The 21,326-nt window shown below is 34.6% G+C and overlaps 1 protein-coding gene across 11 annotated transcripts in view; it reads left to right on the top strand.

Annotated features, from left to right (window-relative positions):
• Window positions 1-5,506, top strand: part of Nlg1 (Neuroligin 1) — a 239,577-nt gene extending 234,071 nt beyond the window's left edge. For all 11 annotated transcript variants that reach the window (XM_073964119.1, XM_073964099.1, XM_073964145.1 and 8 more), the window contains exon 11: window positions 2,093-5,506. In XM_073964119.1, the coding sequence (XP_073820220.1) occupies window positions 2,093-5,229 (3,137 nt within the window). In that variant the 3' untranslated portion in view covers window positions 5,230-5,506. The remainder of the gene's footprint in view (window positions 1-2,092) is intronic.
• Window positions 5,507-21,326: the final 15,820 nt, after the last annotated feature.

Genomic DNA, 21,326 nt, shown 5'->3' with positions numbered 1-21,326 from the left:
CTCAGGAAACTTCAGGCAAATACATTGTAGTGTGTCACTCAGAATCCTGCGTTCCTCAAGCCGTATAGTAGCCAAATCGTCGGTTTAGTCTAAGAAACAGGCGGCCATTTGCTTCGAAATGCTTCTTCCATGGACAACTTTCCTTGGATTTAGCTCGCCTTCGAATACCACCACGGTCTAATGATGCACCAATCGACAAGAGCCTTTTTTCAGCGATTGCTGTGCTGGATGTAACCTGAAAACTTCAGGTCAGGTGTTCATGCAATATCAACTGTTAGTTGGTGGAAGAAATACCCAAAGATGCCTCTATCTCACGGTATATAACGTGGCAATCTTGCAGTATCCGTTCACTTGCAAATTTTACAAAATCGAAAAATTTTTATTTGCTCATTATAAAATATAGGTAGCATAGAATATTTTGCAAAAACGTTCGAGTCGATCAGACAAAAGTAGCTGTGTTATGAGCGTTAGAAACGAAAAATTCATTGTGATTTGTATGTAACATCGAAGTTTTAAACGCGATTTTCTCTAAGTGGAATTTTTGAATGCGGTGCCCACTGTAGCTCGAAAAAGGATGATCCAATCTTCATATCTTTTTGTAAGATTATAATACACATAAAAAGCGAGAGACTTTAAAAAAAAATTGATGGATTTTTGGCAAAAAACTATCAATTTGTTTAGATGTAATCGGAATGTTGACTTTGACAGTTCACCATTTTTTTAAAAAAAGGATATTTATCATTTCTGTTTCGCTTAAGGACAAGATTATTATGTTCTTAGTGATCCCAAAAAAACATCTGTTTATTCGTTTACGAGCTACAGTGGGCACCGCAAACGGCTTCAGTCAAACAGCGTGTCGTAGGCGTTCATAAGTCAGAACACTGTGCAATATTTTTCAAAAAAATCCGAAAGTACTTCCGCCTATGCCCTTTCAGGTGAAAACAAAATCTTCTAAAAAGTTTGGTCGATTACTTGCAAAAATTCATGAAAAATAGCTTTTTTCGTGATCTCGCACAGCGGCCGTTTTTGAACGAACCTCACAACCTTCGTTTTTTACCGATTGTCGGATATGATTGCATTTATTAGACCAGTTTTTCATAGTGCTATAGGATGATCCTTTATCCAAATATAAAGATTCGATTTGATCGATGCACTCTTGCCTTGACAATCCACGTCGAAAATTGTGAAAAATGATCGGAAGAAAATTAGTTTTCAAACAAATTTTCGTCATAAAAGTGTTTATAATTATCTTATTATTTCAGACACCACAATGTGGAGATATTATTATTTATATGTTTGTTACCCAAAAATTAATGAAATGCGTTGTACTGTTTCTAGACGCAAGTTTTGTATACCTATCTTCAAACCGCAACGAGATAAATCGATGTAGTTATGTGTGTGTTTGTCCGTCTATACAAATTTAATCAAACAACAAGCCGCAATTATGGATTGACAGAAATGGAGTTGGGGTACCAACCAGAGTGACACGTGAAAACCCAAAACGTTTAGTTTAAGGTCTATATCCCTATTCCTGGAGAACGCATATCGGGAAGGAAAAAATATAAACTCTTGTTTTTATTGATTCCAGTTGTGTGTTCATGTGAATCTATAACCTAAATCATACAAGACTCCCACTAACGTAATTATTTATATAGTAACCTAATCATATCCGCCGAAATTTATTGTCCAAAAGTATCCATACATAGTGATCGACCTGTCCCTTCATTTAATATTTCCAAAATTGTAACTAAATTTAACTTATTCTCATAGTGTAAAATAATCCATTTTATTCAAACTTTCATTGAATTGAATTTAAAATTTTCTCTCCAAAAATAATGCCAGCTAGCTCTGCAAATCCATTATGAATAATGCTAAGCAGGCATCTTTATGTTTAGGTTTTGCATTATTTTATGGTCTGCGTTTAAATTATATTAAAAATCAATTTTTATTCAATATTTTATATCAGCATGTATTCACTTTTTATCTTCTCTCTTTTTTTTCTTCCATTATATTACAATGGCCAATGAAACCAACCAACCGACCTTCACCATCATCATCATCATCACTGCGTCTGTATCTCCATCATCAACAGGAATACCACCATCTATCGGTTATAAATATCGACAGGTCTACATGCATTTTTGGAATAAAGAATTGCCTGATGAACTCAATCAAATCGCACACATTCAACAACAGCCATTTTTGGAGGCCAACTATGCAAACACAATGCCATCACTAACACCATTGCCACCTGCAGGAACCACGGCAATTTACCCCAAACATTATGGCATAAGCAGTGGTAGTGGTGGTGTTGGCGGTGGCAGCAGTGTTGTTGCTGGCAGCGAAGTAATAACCGGGCATATGAATAAATTTGGAGCACGTGATAATGGCGCTGAAGATCCGGTCCGAACGCTGAAGGTGCTAATGCAAGAACCAAATTCGTATCAACGTCAGAAGCTATCAGAGACGGCCGAAAATATGTATAATGCACCGCCCTCCACAACATATGTGGGCAAGGTGAGACATCGTCCCAGCAATGCGGATGAGGGCGGTGAGGTACGTAACTATGAGTTGAATTACAACAGTGGCTATGGTTTTGTGGCTCGTGCTCCCAGCACCACCTCAGCAACAATTTATGGCATGCGTCATTATGATACCAGCGGCGGCCTGAGTGCAAGCGGGCCGGGTAGAGTGGGTGATAATTTTGAGCAAACTCAATTTAGTCATCCCTACTCGGGCAACAATGGCAATTACGTAAATGAAGATAATAAAGCTGTCGATGGTTTGGCGGAACAACAAGAAGAAGGCAGCCAGGAGCACGTGGCAAAATCGGAAACAACGCTACAGCTATTGATAGGTCTGATTATCATTTTCATAATACTGAATGTCATCATCTATTCGACAATTTTAATGCAAAAGAAAAAGAAGACCCAGACAATGCAACGCAAATTAGGCACAGGCATTTTAACAGCCTACGATGGTACCAATGATGATGACTTGAAGCGTTCTAAGCCCAGCACCCACCAAGATGATGGTGACAGCTACATCATGGATGCAGTGCGAAAAGCAAATACCTATGAAGCAGTAAAGACGGAGCGATCGTCAGTGAATGGCTTTAAAATGACACGCCAATTAAGTTGTTCCACAGTTGACACACACACCAAAGTCAGTGAATGGATGGGCCAAAATAAGGTGGCATTACCAAGGCGGAATAGCAGTAATAAAGATTCAAAGAAGTCATCTTCATTTTCCTCAATAAGGGGAAGTGGTTCATTTGGCAAACATCCGCTGAAAGTAAGTGTGGCTATAGATGCCACTTCAGAGACTCGAGGCAGCAGTGTCATGGAACAGGAACCCATAGAGGTTACAAAAAGTAAAGCTGAAGGGCGTAACAGAATCATATGCCAAGAAGTTGAGGTAGACGACCAAGAACTTCTGACTCCCCAAGACTCATTGGATAACAGCCGTTATACTTTAGTGCGTCAGCATTCTGCAGTTACCGAGACTTGCGACAGTGAGCTCATACAACCGATACACTCTCATTCAAGATCTGATCCAGTTGATATGTATTATCGCCTGGATCCAGAGCAAGAAGAAACAGTCACCAGTTTTATGCAGGCCGAGACAAACATTAATGAGCAGGACATCAATGTCACTAGCAGGGATGACAATGATGAATGGCCCCAAGAAAGTCTAACATTGGAACAGCAAGTTGATGTCATTAAACGCCGAAAATATCCTAAGGTATTGCCCACATTTATGCAACGCGACCGTGAGACAGAATCTCCACCCATGACCAAAGATTTGTCAACCACTTACAAGCGCAACTCTTTACCACCCAATTCCTTTTTCTTGCACCACACCCAACTACAACAACTGAAGCAACAACCTCCCTTACCACCACCCCGGACTGTGGCTACTTTGGGTAGGAAACCATCACCTGGACGTAGAAATAGCAATAACATTACCACTTCACCAGTCATGCTAGCCCAAGACTGTACCGAAGAGGAAGAAGAACCAAAAATAACACAAAACACTTTGATTGTGGGTTCATTGAAACCCAAGGAAGGCTACTATTCCACACTGAAGAGGAACAACAAGCCACCGCAAATTGAGACTAATACAAGTAATTTCCAGCAACAGCAATCAGTATTTCAATCATTTGAGTCATCGCCCATCTACGAGACACCTGAACGAGAAGTGACAGCACATCTAACACAGAAAGTCTATAGCATACAGGCACCAGCAACTAATCAACAACAACAGCAGCAACATCATCCGTCATGTTATGCCTCCGAACCGAGTACACCAGTGACAACCACACCCGTTTATGCCCAACCCAAAAAGTCACACATACCAAGGATAATTGGAGCAGCAGCAACATTAGCGGCCAACACCAGCCTAATACATTCCACAATAGCACAGACATCAGCACCAACTACCCCCACAACATCCACACCCTCATCATCAGGCGCATTATCAGCATCAACTAAAGCTGGTGCTACAGAAACAGATACTACTAATTGCTGTCAAGTTACACCAATGCAACTGGATGACAATCAAGTGTCATCCAAGGAAACTTTACAAACACCTGATGTAGCAGCGGATATGGCAACAGTAACAGTAACAACAACCACACAGCCAGCTACCGATGATATATCAACAGAAGAACAAGCAGCCATGTCACAATCACGTATACCACAATTACATAGAAATGCAAATGTAACACCCCAGTACACTCATCTGCATCATCAGCATCATCACCAGCAGCCGCAGCAGAATAAGAATCAGCATTACCAACAGTATCAATACCAACACCAGCAACTAAATCAGCACACCCAGCTTATCAATACGGATAAAACAAATGCAAATATAATACCCCAGGCAACAAACATATTGACATCAATTCCAAATAAAACTTGGGATCCCAATGTACAGACTTCTGCAACAAAGGATCCAAGTTATTCTTCTACGGGTGTACCGATGACAAAGACAAGTGCTACGGATGAAGCTGTCAGAGTTTACGACGATGTCAAAGTCTTATCAGCATATCCATCGAACAGGAAACCTGCATCTGTAACATCTTCATGTTCGTCATCGTCGTCAGCATCATCGATGCAATCAGATTCAGCCACATCATCATCAACAACGTCTTCATCGACAGGCACAGTGCGCACTGAACTGCAACAGATGCCACAGCAACACCAACATCGACACCAATACCACTAATCATCAATAGAGTCAAGTGATGACAAAGTGACTGTTTGCCATCAACACTTTGCCACCACCACACATCGATAGTGTTATGTAAAGTTTTATTTTTTCTTTTTTACTTTTTTTATTTGTAAATATGAAAATATGATTTCCTTATTCGCATACATGCTCATTCATGCATTCATATTTCATTTTTTAAGTTTATTTTTGTTGCTTATCTTAAAGTAAAATATTTTTTACATTGAAATAGTATTAAATAATAATTTAAAATAAATATTAAAAAATGTATGGGTAATTATTGGAATTTTGGTTTTTATGGGAAATTGGCAACGAAACGGGTAAAGGAAGTAAAGAAAACTGTTGTTGTTATATTGAGCCATTAAGTATTAAGTGTGGAAGGTTAAGTATCATTTCAGTAGATGAAAGTTGTTGTGGTTAAAAAAAATCAACTTAAAAGTATCAGTCGGCTTTGCCGACAGTGATATACCTTCAGCCTGTGTCAATTGAAACTTTCATCTATGGAAAATAAGACTCGAATACCGGTTCAGCAACCAAAATCTTTTTCCCCTCTAATTATGTGTAGGAGGTTTTCAGATTTTAAAGCTCAAAAGCGTTGAGGAGTAAGGAAGAATCCATCGCCATGGACCATTTTGTAAGGGGATATTAGTTCTTTGGTCAGCTGGTCACTGTATAACTCAGGGGTTTTGGACCACTACGTCAAGAATCATGGACATGACCACGAAAAGCATAACATCGCATTAAACAGGACCGCTAGGAGTAGCTTAGGTGTACATTTACAAAGGACCTTCCAAGAGATCTTAAACTACACTTAAACAAAAATGTTGAACTTTTGTGGGGTAGGTACCCTAAGGCGTTAGTAATATTTTTTCAAAACTTTGTTTAAGTTCGAAAATGAGTCATATCGGTCCAATCCTTCAGGTACCTCTCCCACAAACGTTCGAAAATGTGCGGAAAAATTTTGCGCACGATAACTATTGAAGGGATTACCCGATTTGGTCCATACTTTGCAAATCGTGAAAATTCTACTAAAAATTGATTAGATTCCAATATGGTAATTATCGGAAAAGTTCTGTTTAGGACCTGGGCCCTATTCCTCGAAACAACTTATCGCTTTTCATTTTGCATTTATCAAAAAGTAGTTATTTTGAAAAGTGATAACCTTTTTTTGTTCCACAAAATTACTTTTCAATTGCCCTTGCACTTAGCAAATTTGTCTATCACTGTTCTTTTAGCACAGTTGTTGTGCTCTCTTGCTCAATTTTTCCGCCATATTGGTAAGTCTCTCAGTTCTCTTGCAAAGTGTGAATGATATTTGTTCCACAGAACGTTTTATCATCTTTGCATTATTTTTTACTTGGCAATAATAAATAAGACATGTCAAATGAAATGAAACTGATATTATTAAAAGTAAATAAAATAAAATTAAATAAATTAAATTAAACTGAAATAAAATGAAACAAAATAAAATAAAATAAAAAAAAAATAAAATAAAATTAAAAGAAATAAATAAAATTAAATTAAAATAAAGTAAAATAAGATCAAATAAAATAAAATGAAGTAAAATAAAAAAATAAAATAGAATAAAATAAATTAAAATAAAACAACATAAAATAAAGTGAAATAAAATAAAATTAAATAAAATAAAGTGAAATAAAGTAAAATAAAATGAAATAAAGTAAAATAAAATAAAATAAAATAAAATAAAATAAAATAAAATAAAATAAAATAAAATAATATAAAATAATATAAAATAAAATAAAATAAAATAAAATAAAATAAAATAAAATAAAATAAAATAAAATAAAATAAAATAAAATAAAATAAAATAGAATAAAATAAAATAAAATAAAATAAAATAAAATAAAATAAAATAAAATAAAATAAAATAAAATAAAATAAAATAAAATAAAATAAAATAAAATAAAATAAAATAAAATAAAATAAAATAAAATAAGATAAAATAAAATAAAATAAAATAAAATAAAATAAAATAAAATAAAATAAAATAAAATAAAATAAAATAAAATAAAATAAAATAAAATAAAATAAAATAAAATAAAATAAAATAAAATAAAATAAAATAAAATAAAATAAAATAAAATAAAATAAAATAAAATAAAATAAAATAAAATAAAATAAAATAAAATAAAATAAAATAAAATAAAATAAAATAAAATAAAATAAAATAAAATAAAATAAAATAAAATAAAATAAAATAAAATAAAACAAAATAAATTAAAGATCAAAATAAAAAAAATGATGTAAAATGAAAAATAAAATGAAATGAAATAAAATAAAAAATAAAACAATATAAAATGAAGTGAAATAAAATAAAATTAACTGAAATAAAGTAAAGTAAATTGAAATAAAATAAAGTTAAAAAATAAATAAAATAAAGTAAAATAAAATTAAGTGAAATAAAAAAATAATCTAAAATAAAATGAAGGGAAATACAAATAAAATACCATAAAATTAAGCGAAATCAAACAAGTAAAAAGCGTTATGTTCGGCATAGAGTAATTAGTTTTCTTTCTCCACAAAGTGGAGAAGTTACTTGTCAAATTATAACTAATTCGTTCTAGAAATGTATCTAAAAACCTTAAAATAGCTGAAATCGGACGGTACTGTTATATGGAGGCTATAAAAAAACGTAGACCTATATCCATAATTTTTTGTGGGGACGTTTCTTGGTGATTGACTGAATTATACCTCATTCGGCCTGGAAATGTAGCTAATAACCACAAATTAGCTGAAATAGGGCGGTATATGGGGGCTATAATAAAAGATGGGCCTATGTCGGTAAGTTTTGGAAGCATATTAAAACTAATTCGTTCTGAAAATGTAGCTAAAAACCTTAAAATAGCTGAAATCGACGGCACTGCTATATGTTCTAAAAAGTTGTTTATTGAAATCTTAGGTACATTTTTGTGGTTGAATGTATCTTTAATTTTTGGGCGGTTGCGTATCTTTGGACCAGTGTTCGAGAAAAAAGTATACAAATTGAATATTTTCAAAAGATTTTTGCTATTTTTACCGTTAAGAACCGTTCATAGACATTTCGCATATTCCAGAAAGTTGTTTATTGATGCCTTTGCTACGCTATTGTGATTGATTGTTTTCTTGAATTTTGAGCGGTTTAATATCTATGGAGCAGAATCCTAGAAAAGAGGATAAAAATCGCAATTGTTTTGCTATTTTGACCATTAAGACCTGTTCCTTCAGGGTTCGTATATTCTAGAAAGATGTTTATTGAGATCTGAGGTACATTTTTGTAGTTGGTTGTTTGCTTCAAATTTGATCGGTTTGGTAGCTGTATAACAAAACTTGAGAAAATTTTTAAAAGAAATTTGACCATGGCGATTTTGACCTTGCAGATGAAGTTTGATGGGTTATATGTGTTCACAAATTTTGTTCTTTAAGACAAGAGCTACAACTATGCCTCTAAGATATATTCAAATTTCCTAACGGTTTGGAAGATATAGTCCTGACTAAATGACCCTTTTTACATCAAAGCCTCAAACCTTTGGAGGCCTATAACCGCGAAAGTTGATGAGATAGAGAAAAACGGCGAGACACGTGTCTTCTTATTTTTGGTATTCTATCACACTGCGGTGTCAAAATATGGTTAATAATTTTCGTGTTGCACAGTGTAATAAATAAAAATAGTCTCTCAAATAGAGTTTAGTCTAAATGTAAAATCGAGAAACATCGATTTGTGAGGTTGTTCGCAGGGTGGAAGTTCGGAATGGGGTTGTTCGTAGGGTGGAATTTCGGATAGTGAGAGTTCGAAGTAGGATGGTTGATTCAGAGGGTAGAAGTTCGGAAAAATCTTTACAATTTCTTGTCATAACCGTGTTTTCAGTATTTCCGAACAAAATCTCGCTTTAACAATGTACATTGGCAAAGAGAACGTTTACCTCTCAAATTTAAGGCAAACTTATCAAAATTTGATCTGCAAAATCAAAATGCAGAGTTTTCTGTGGAACGAAAAAGCAATTTTTTTGCAAAATCTTAGCAAAATACGCTTTGCCGTTACAACTTTTCACTTAGCAGAAATAACGTTTGTGGAACAGAAATCAAAAAAAGAGCTACATTATTTTGAAAAGTAAGCAAACTCACTTTATAATTAGCAACTTATCACTTATCAAAAAATAATGGTTCTGTGGAACACTTAACTTTGAGCATTGTCAAAAATATTGATAAGTGCAAAATGAAAAGTTGATAAGTTGTTTCGTGGAATAGGGCCCTGCTCTCAAATCACTTTGGTTTTTATACCCTACACCACTTTGTGGGGAGGGTATTATAAGTTGGTTTTGACCAAAAAGTTTGTAACGCATCGAAAATTAATGTCTCGACGAGCTGAGTCGATCTGGCTATGTGTGTCCGTCCGTCTGTCCATTAAAACGTTGTAATCACGCTACAGGTCGCAATTTTATTCCGATCGTCACCAATTTTTGGGTGTTGATGAAGGTCCCAGAGGGCAGGAAGCCTATTGATATTGATAATGGTCGGATAGTATTCAGGGGTCGGAATGGGCAAAAACGTATTTGGAGAAAAAGTCAAGATTTTATTTCAAAGCGAAGATCTCCTCTTCTATATGGGGTATATCAAAAGCAAAACCTCCTAATAAATGTAGAAGATATCACCTTTGCAACGGAGATAATACATCCCATTTTTCCATTTTTTTTGTAATCACGCTACAGGTCGCAATTTTGATCGGCTCGTCACTAAATTTTGGGGGTTAATGGGGGTCCTACAGAGGAAGAAGCCTATTGTTTTTGGTGATGATCGGATAATCTTCAGGGGTCAGAATGGGCAAAAAACTTATTTGAAAAAAAGTCAACGTTTTATTTCAAAGCGAATATCTCTCTTCGGTAAGAGGTATATCGAAAGCAAAACTTGGCAAGGAAAGAAGAAACTATCTCCTTTACAACGATACGAAGTAGGTTGTCATAGGTGGTCAAACAACAGAGATATCGCAATAGTCGGTAATGCATCCTTTTTTTCATTTTTTGTGCAATCACACTACTGATCGGAATTTTGATCGGATCCTCACGAAATTTTGGGGGTTAATGGGGGTCTCACAGAGAAAGAAGTCTATTGATGGTTGGCGTACATCCCATTTTTCCATTTTTTTATTTGACTTGTACAGACGATGCACTTAAATGCGTTTCAACAACATTGACCTGTATTACTAAAGACATTCAGAGCAAAGGCGCTAAGCTATCCCAAGTTTAATATTTTGAATTTTACCAGTCAAAAGCTTATGTACAGGGGTAGTGGGTTAGGGTATCACATAGTCGGCCCTGACCCAATTTGTGTTCGCTGCCCCCATTACAACGGTACAAGTTTAATTAGGGGCAAGCCCATACTTCCTGAGAAAATATTCCGAAAGGTTTAAAAGCCACTATGCCACTACGTGTAGTGGCTTGAGCGCACGATAACTCTCGAACGGATCAACCGAATCGGTCCAAAATTTGACCTTCGAATCAATTTGATTTTTGTTGTAACAACTTGCACTCGCATTTCCCATTACGACGGTACATGTTTTTAAGGGGCAAGTTCTCACTTCTTGAGAGAATGGCACAAAAACTTCAAAAGAGCCTGTCGGCACCAACTAAACAAGGTATTACCTAAGATAATTCTCGAAGAGCAAGAGCCCAAACGTTGTACATCGTATTATATAGACTTCAGAAATATTGTGTGTTACTTTTTTTCTTGAGGCTGAAGGAATATCTCTGAAACTTTCCAAATATAAACACCTTTAATTTAAAGTTATTTCATGCGCAACGTGGGGGAGTACCGGAAGAAGTGGACCGATATTGCTCATCTACAACACTTAGCGGTGTCTGTTTCCACAGTGGGCGGCTGCAAACAGCGTCTGTACTCTAAGAAGAGCGGCTGAAACGAGGACGGAAAACTTACAACCCATCAGAAGATAAGGGGAAATCACTGATGTATTATCCCTTGAAAACCATATTACAATGAATGCAGAAACAAACATATGGCCCTCAATCTCCGGTAACTCGAGGGTGCTAAGAATCCCCGGAGGTAAAACTAAAACGACGCTTAACATTGGTACTTGGAATGTTAGAAGCCTTTATGAGTCAGGCAAACTAAGCAACACAATATCCGAAATGGAAAGACTGAATATAGATATCCTAGGTGTATGCGAAACCTGGTGGCCTAATGTTTCGGAATTCGTATCCCATGGTGCCAAAATCTTCTTCTCTGGAAATTCGAACAAGAATCATAGGAATGGTGTTGGGATTATCATTAGAGGGAACATTTCCAAAAGCGAGGTAGGATTTTTTCCAAAGTCAGATAGGACCATGATGATCAAAATAAAAGCAAGGCCGCTCAACATCAATATAATTCAAGTATATGCTCCCACATCAGACAGAAGCAATGAAGAAGTAGAAATGTTTTATGATGAAATAGAAAGTCTTGTTAAACTTACAAAACCACATGATATAAATATCATCCAAGGTGATTTTAATGCAAAAGTAGGGAGAGGTGAAGTAACTGGTGTTACAGGACGATATGGATTGGGAGAAAGAAATGAAAGAGGCGAACGACTCATTCAATTCTGTCAAGAATTCAACATGAAGATAGCAAATACACTTTTCACTCTACCGCCAAGAAAGCTCTACACATGGAAATCTCCACAGGACAGAATTGGCAACATCATTAGAAACCAAATAGACTTCATTCTTATCAACAGGCGACACTGCTCATCAATTAGGAAGGCCACAACATATCCGAGTGCTGATGTACCATCGGATCATAACCTTTTAATGGCAAAGATACGCATAAAACTAAAAACTCATTCTAAAAAGGCACAAAGTAAAAAACTTGACTTAGGAAAACTTCAAAACCAAACACTAAAATCGGATGTATGTACAAAACTAAATACAGAGCTGAATAATGTCGACAGCGAAGATATAGAAAATATATGGAATAATGTAAAGAATACTATAAACTCAATAGCCAGAAACACCCTAGGCAATTTTATAAAACCAAAGACCAAAACTTGGATGACTCAAGAAATCCTGCAGCTAATGGATGAAAGAAGAGCATTTAAAAATAAAGATTACGAAAAATACTGGGAACTAAATAGAGAAATTCAAAGAGAGATACGTAATGCTAAAAATAATCACCTAAATACTCAATGTCACGAAATTGAAAGACTTATGAGCCTACATGACGATTTCAACCTGCATAAGAAATTGAAAGAAGCATCTGGACAATATAGGAATACAAATCCATCTGTCCTTTTCAATAACAACAATGAACCGGTCTTTGAAATTGCAGAAAAGAAACATATCTGGAAAGAATATATCCAAACACTATTTAAGGATGATAACAGATCAAGCTACGTTAACAATGCATCAGATTATATGACAGGAAACAGCATCACAAATAATGAAGTAGAATCAGCAATAAAATCCCTTCGAGATGGAAAAGCTACAGGACCTGATGAAATTCCAATTGAATTATTAAAAATGCTAAATAACAGCAACATTGAGCTACTGACAAAACTTTTTAACTACATCTACGATACTGGTATATACCCACAGGATTGGCTAAAATCCACCTTCATAACAATACCAAAAAAACCCCATGCCAAAAAATGCAATGACTATCGTCTCATTAGTTTAATGAGTCATGCTCTTAAAATTTTTCTTAAAATTATCCAGAAGAGAATATATGAGAAATGTGAAAAGGAAATGGGAGAAACTCAATTTGGTTTTAAGGAAGGAAAGGGAACCCGTGAGGCTTTATTCTGCATACAAATACTCGTTCAAAAATGTAGAAATGTCCACAAAGACGTATTTTTATGCTTTATAGATTACGAAAAAGCATTCGACACTGTGGAGCATGATAAGCTCATGGAAATTCTCACAGCAATTGGAATCGATGAGAAAGAGATAAGGTGTATTAAAAGCTTGTACTGGCACCAGACTGCCCAAGTTAACATAAATGGAGATTTAACTGAAGATGTAGCAATATCTAAAGGAGTTCGACAAGGATGCATTTTATCTCCACTACTCTTCAACATTTACTCCCAAAAAATTTTTCACGAAGCAGTAGATGGCATCCAAGAAGGTATATTGATAAACAACAATTACCTAAATAATATCAGATATGCTGATGACACTACTTTAATATCCGACAGCATATCAGGCCTACAAAATCTTGTTGATAGACTAACATCAAGTAGTGAGTTGTATGGGCTAAAAATAAACACCCTCAAAACAAAATTCATGATAATAAGTAAGAACAACGCTCATAACGAGTTGATTTTAAAAATACAAAATTTCCAAATTGAGAGGGTACAAAGTTTCAAATACCTGGGAGTTTTACTAAATGATCAATGGGACTACTCAAAAGAAATCAAATGTCGCATAGAAATGGCAAGAGATGCATTTCATAAATATAAAAAAGTCCTAATAAGCCATCATATAAATGTTGCAACAAAATCTCGTTTCATAAAAGCGTATATATGGCCAGTCTTGTTATATTCAGTCGAAGTGTGGACGTTAAAAGCGGCAGATATCAAACGACTCGAAGCATTTGAGATGTGGGTGTACCGTCGAGCACTAAAAATACCATGGGTCCTGCATGTACCAAATATTGAAGTATTGCGAAGAATGAATACAACAAGAGAATTATTAAACAACATAAAGAAACGGAAAACAGCATATCTAGGGCACATTATGCGAAACCGTAAATACACCATTCTCCAGGAAATACTTCAAGCAAACATAGAAGGAAGACGTACCAGAGGAAGAAAAGAGATGTCATGGATTCAAAATATCCAGCAATGGACAGAATTCCAGAACGCCGAAAATTTAATAAGCATTGCGAGAAATAGAGATATATTTTCCTATTTTGTTAATAATTTATAAAAACATAAATATGTAATTTTTTGACAATTGTAATATGATCGCTAACATTCGAAAATCGAATACGCAATAAAGAAGAAGAACAACACTTAAACTAATTTTGGACAAAATATTGCGAGGACCAAATATTGGAGCAAATCGGCTGATCCATTCGAAAGTTTAACAGGCGCTTCAACCACTACACATGGTGTCGTTGGGGGCTTTCTTACAAAAATACAATAATGGGTCGATTAAACCATGTCCGTTTATCCATCAGGAGGAATTTTGCTAGTCTCCTACCAGATTAATGTAGATGACCAAGATTGTGCATAACTTTTTTTAGTATAGTTGAAAGACAATCCAACTTACTCGGCTGTAATTTAGGATTTTAGGAGTTGCTGCTATATGCATGCACGTAATTTCGAACACAATATTCATGTTTTACAACCGAACTGTTATTTAAGGTGTTATGCTTTTATGTGGTAGGAAACTTTCTTGCAAAGACCATTTTTTTATATAATCCATATTTTTCAACTAAATGGACTATAAGTTAAGACTTTGATTACCCATAAGATAGAATAAAATGCCCTATTTTATGTATAGCTCCCATACAGTGATGCCCCCAATTATATTAAATTGGTACAAGTACAACATATTTTGAAGACATTATCTACAATTTCAAATGTATTGACTTTGGAATACTCTTCGTATAACCGTTCCTTCGAATTAGATATGTTTTTTTTTTTAATATTTCAAGGCATTTGTTTGATTTTCGCCATTTGTGAATATAACGACAATTTGACATATATAAACATCACATATTCTTTTCATGGACCTGATTCTTAAATCCTTTTTTTTCAATTTCCACCCTATTTTATCCTTAAGCGGTCTTCTTCTCTGAATTGAAAATCTATAAGCATATTTATTTTAAATTTACTTTCCTATATCCTTAACTTCATAAATGTCAGTAAACCAATTTAAAAGTTTCACCTGTGGAAGTCAAGAAAATTCAAGGGAAACGAAAAGAAAACATATGCTGACTGTGTCGTGTTTTACAGCACAACCTTTATCAGGAATCAATTTTCTCGACTCAATTCAATGTACTTTGTCAGCCACATGAACAAACGAATGGGCAGAGATATGCAAAGGTATAGGAGATCTTTACATGTATCTTTAGATATCCGTCCATAATAACGGCGGCAAACTTCAGAGACATCTATTATGATTAGATTGTTGTACATTTTTATTTGCCCAGCATGATTAAGGCAAGTGCTACTGGGACTTCGAGCATACACACACACATGGACTACATCTGAAAAAAATAGTCGACATACCTTTACATATAATGTAGGTATGAATATATATACACGTATAATATGCTCTGGTGGAGATGTCCAACTAAAATGAAGAAGAAGACTATCAAGGGTTGATATGGAAAAAAGTAATTTCAGAAGTTAGGAAGTAACAGCAGAAGCAACAAAAACCAACTGGTCTATTGGTAATTTGAAAATCGCTTAAGGATTTATCATCATCTGTACTTTCTCCCAAATTATGGTGTAGTAATTTACCTTCATGTTATCATAGAAAAAATTTAACTGCATCCGGTTAGGCACAAGCCATATACAACCACTTGCAAATTCTAAAGTTCCACAAATATCTTCTAAACGACATTTGAAATACCAAAAGGAAAAAACTTGTTCTTTTTCAAAGAATAAACACAGTACATTTTCTACACCTACTAGTTGTTTTGGAGTTATTTTTTATTTCCAAGGAAATGCCTAAATCCTGATTCGATTATTGGTCTTGAACATGTTCTCGACAACAAAATTTAATTTTCTATTAGGAGGGTTGGCGTTTTTTATTTGGGATGACGACTTCCATTTTGCTTTTCATAATAGTCAGGCTCAATCCCATAGTCGTTGTTTTAATATTTTATTAAAACAACGTTAATTAAACAACGTTAATTTATTAGTGCGAAAAATTGGCGATTTTTACCAAGGCGTAAGGCAGGGAAGACTATAGTTTCGGATCTTGCCACAGATCCTCATCATTTCCCCTGTTTCTTTTTTTTTCAACAAGAAACTTTTTATACCCAAGTGCCAATTGCTCGCTCAAATAGATATGTATGTGTCCAGTGAAACACTTTGATCGAGAATTTCTTTGGCACTACCTAAACTCGAGCAACTTCACTTGCAAACAAAAGCAAATCTTTTCCACCGCTATGCGTTCGTTGAGCCTCAAAGAAAAACACATAACTAATTTGTTGGTGCCCGATCTCACAATTAGGATTAAGCCTGACTATTTTGAAAAGCAAAATGTACTTTTCTATCATAGATTTTTTTTGGTTAATTTATTTTACTTTTTTCAAGAGACCATAACATTGTCGTGGTTGTATTAATTCTTAAGAATAGGCTTTAGCACTTACAGAATTCTGAAAAAAAAGTTTAAAAAATAGTTAATTAATTTTTGGTACTTATTTGAAATTTGGAGATTGTACAGAATAAAAACTAAAACAAATCTACTAGATTTACTGTGCACCCTCAATCTATATGTATCAGGACAAATGACAAATACCAATTATACTTGTTAAATAGAATGAGAATTTTAAAAATCATGCAAATATGAAATAATGGTCGTAGTCTCTCACATTAGATATGCAAAATGAGATGAAGGATTTTATTATTCAATATTCACAGTACAGTGTGGTCTGGCTATATGGAATCTAAATCAAAACATTGACGTTACCTTCCAAGAAGTCGAAATGTCAAATAGCAAGCTGAATCACTAAATCTCTCAAAAAAGGCATTGACGCATTTTTTCCACACTATCAGAACCCTAAATATGATTTTTTAACAAAATCTATCAAATTGAACAATTAATTGATTTCTTCCGATAGGTCAAGGAGAATTCTTAGGAGAAATATAATATTTGTATCTTTGTAATAATTTATTTTAAACAATTTTTATTATCAATGAGATCTCAATATTGTCTACCCAATGGGAATCAGAAATACCAAGTTACAGTCAGCCATTGCAGCATATATATTCTATGAGATATATGTATATGACAACATGAACCTAAATTAATAGTTTTCTGTTTGGAGGTTTTCTATTCTAATCTGATGATCCTAGAAGTAATACCCACTTCGGTAGAAACATTTAGCAAACCCCACCAAAATAAATCAAATCACTTCCTTACCAAGATCTTTTTTTACAATATTACGAATTGAACTTTCGTACCCCTTAGTCGAAGGTCATACTAGCGCTGTTTGAATATGATGACTTCGAGTTTATAGGCGAGGAGTATGAGGTAGTGAAACCGCTGTACGTGGTTTTCTGTGTTTGCGATGTTGCCTCTTCCTATTGTTCGTTTCAAGAAACTCGCTAGTGTGACCAAGGCCCTAGAGGTGGGCAATTGAACGACCTAGATCACTGTCCGAATACACACGATTAAGAAATAACCACGTGCCGTGCTCGATTCGAGCACATTGGTGCTCAAGTTGAACACATCCGTTGCCAGATGCTAAAAATTGACCACGTATCGTTGTCAATTTATACACGTTTGTGTTCAATATGTAACCGCCGCACACTGGTTCCAACCTGCGACAAAAGTCTAAAAAAAAACTAGTGTCAAGTTTAGACTATCGTAGATTTATGTAAACTTGACACTAGTTTTTTTAGAAACATTTTTATAATGTAAGCGATCTATATGTTTTTCTGTGTCTGTTTTTATTAATTTTAAGTCAATGCTGTGATACAAATAACATTATATGTTCATTTTGTTGATACACCCTGAAGATGCAATGTAAACTATTGCGAAATATTGGTGACAACAAAAAATAAAATACACCCCAATAAAGACCTTAAGCTCCAAATAAACTCGCCTATTTATTTAGTCTCTTTAAAACTTTAAAAACATCAGTAAGGCTGTGACTTCTTACTAGGCAAGTAACTCAAAACTGAAAGGATAAAATTATTTTTTTCGAAATGGAAATTTTAGTACAAGGTTTTCTAATTACTGTTACATAAAAATGTTTACACATTATTCGCATAAAATGTGCTGGAAATCACATTTTTTATAATACTTTTTGTGGATTTTTTCCCAGTCCTAAAAATTGATGTTGAGTTTTACTAACTTCGCCATCCTTCGCCACTCTCCAAATTTTTTGAAGAATATTCGAAATGGTGTCAAGTTGTGTGACATTAAAAATACTGACGATACCTCTGGTCGGTTCAGTGAATATTCCGTATTACTGTGTTCTCAGTTTCTTCTTTGTTTTGTTTTTTCGCAACGTATTATTTTCTTCAGTGTACATACCCAATTTTATTAAGATTTGAAGGTTTTGGGTCGTTATCTCAGAATGTATGGACTCAAGCTAAGGCATTCAGTCATTCGGACCATAATTTAAGACATTGGCAAAGTAAGATTACATACGAGTTGAGTATCCTATTTGGCCGAAATAATTTTTCAAGGGTTTTTAGGGCCTTCGTGAAGTCGAAAGTAATCTTTGAACTTTGTAGAAATTCCAAAACGATTGAGGGCAAGAACATTTAAAGGCTTAAACCTAAAATTTGGGGCATGTTTGTGGAGGTACTAGAAGTAGGCCTAAATGTTCCATGAATACATTCAATTCATCTTTAGCCGAAGAGTCGAAGAGTGATTTCTCTCATATAAAAGAATGAACCCCGATATATTTTTAATTCATTGACATGGAACCTGCTCACGGTGCGCCTCAACTAGAATTAAATGAAAGATGCTTACACCTGGAAAGTTTTTTGAGTTTTTTGAAACTACAATGTTCATATATGAGAAAATAAAAAAAAAAAAACAAAAAAAAAATCGCCGGAGGGATTTTCAAATAACCCCCGGTCAAAGTTCACTTTTTTAGGTGTTTTTTAGGTTTTCACGATTTTGCTTGGAAACCACGAGCTGTATCGGAATGGGGCTAAGGAATGTGTTGTAGCAGTGAAAATTCTCTACAAGATTGACCTTTATGATTTCTTCCTAGGATTTACCATTTTTGAGCTATTGAAGTTCAAATTGGGACAATGGACTGACTGTATCGTCCCCTTATAAAACAATACCATTACGGCAATTTCCCAACTTAAACTTATATATATTTAAAAAATGGTACAGCCTAAGAAAAAATCACACAAGCCAATCTTGTAGAGAATTTTCACAGCTATACGATTTTCTCAGGTCCCATATCGATAAGACTTGCCGTATTCAAGCAAAATCGCGAAACCCGAACAAAAAACCTAAAAATGTAACCTGAGCTTCTTTATCTCAAAAATGGTACAACCTTGGAAGAAATAATAAACGTCATCCCTCTAGAGAATTTTCACAGCTACACTATTTTCTTTAGCTCCATTTCGATAGGACTTGCGGTTTCCAAGCAAACTCGCGAAAACCTGAAACAAACCTAAAAATGTGAACTTTGACCGCGACGTATTTAAAAATCCCTACATCGATTTTTTCTTGTTTTTGAATTTGTCTCATCTATAAACATTGCTGTTTCAGAATCCAAAAAAACATCCCAGATGTAAGCTGTTTTCACTTAAAGTTAGTTAAAGCGCTCCGTGCATGACACTGTTTTATAAGGTGGCGATACAGTCAGTCCATTGTCCCAATTTGAACTTTAAAGGAAACGAGATAGACCCATAAATCCTTTTGGGGATATACATAGGATCACTTTCTGAGTCGATCTATGCATGTCAGTCCTTCCGTCCGTCCATGTATAGTCAAAACCTGGAGTAACACTGTTTCTCATATATTTTTAATCAAACGAATATGCGTTCTTGCAAATATGTTTAAACAAGAGCAATTACACTGCTCAACAAAATTGAAAAAGTTGAATGTTTCAACCGAAGTTGTTGTTGTTTCTAAATGAAATCGGCGAGCTATTTTCAAATCTGGTCCCGGTTTTTCTCCATCAGCTCTTGTTCTTGAGATATAGCTCAAAATCGGTTTTTACGAGTTTTGCCCAGAATTTGGTTGTTTTCGGATACAAACAAATATTTTTTGCGGGTTTTTCGACACTAATATATTAAGAAGATGTTGTACGCTCGATTCAAAACGTTTTTTGAAATAATTATGGCGAATACTTATCAAAAAATTTAGAAAACATACGATGAATCTTGTAAAAATTTCATATTTTGAGTACTTTAAGCTGTAATTACGTCATCGGGGGAAGCCAGAGAAGCTTCATATGGCATTCCGGATATGCTCAGGGTGTATCCTATATAGTCCTGTATTCAAATATATAATATAAAGTTCATAGCGCCCACGATTCGCCCATAACCTAAAAATTGTCATGAAGACTGCTAAAGGGAAATCATTTACCTGTGATATCATTACCAAATATGCCATTTACTTTTCAATGGCAGTCTTCATGACGATTTTTAGGTTATGGGCGAATCGTGGGCGCTATGAACTTTATATTATATATTTGAATACAGGACTATATAGTAGACACCCTGAGCATATCGGGAATGCCATATGAAGTTCCTATGACTTCCCCCGATGACGTAATTACAGCTTAAAGTACTCAAAATATGCAATTTTTACAAAATTCATCGTATGTTTTCTATATTTTTTGATATATATTCGCCATAATTATTTCAAAAAATGTTTTGTATCAAACGTACAACATCTTCTTAACATATTAGTGTCGATAAACCAGCAAAAAAATATTTGTTTGTATCCGAAATTAACGAAATTCTGGGTTAAAGTCGTTAAAACCGATTTTGAGCTATATCTCAAGAACAAGAGCTGATGGAGAAAAACCGTGACCAGATTTGAAAATAGCTCGCCGTTTTCATTTAGAAACAATAACAACTTCGGTTGAAACAAAAGTTGTGTTGACCAGTGTTATAAACATAATGTGGAGTTTATAAAATAAAAACTGTTCTATAATAATAAATTTTTTCATTGTTTAGTCCATTGGAATTTGGTCGAATGAGTTAAAATCCCCGATCATAAAAATTTTCCAAGTTAATCGTGGTAAACTGAATATAAAATTCTGTGTTTCCTTTCCCGGCTAATGGAGGTTTACGGATAATCGATTCCCGGATAATCGAGGTTCGACTGAATTTTGTTCGCATTTATTATCAGATTCCGCTGAAAATGGAAAATATCATTTCTTTAGCCATATTGAGAACGCTATTGTTTTTGATGGAAATCGGTTCAGACTTGGATATAGCT

Source organism: Musca autumnalis, unplaced genomic scaffold (assembly GCF_047663935.1).
Source record: "Musca autumnalis isolate F117 unplaced genomic scaffold, ASM4766393v1 scaffold_1, whole genome shotgun sequence".
NCBI lineage: Eukaryota > Metazoa > Arthropoda > Insecta > Diptera > Muscidae > Musca > Musca autumnalis.
The sequence above is the reverse complement of the archived record's forward strand: the minus strand, read 5'-3'. Positions and strand labels throughout refer to the sequence as shown.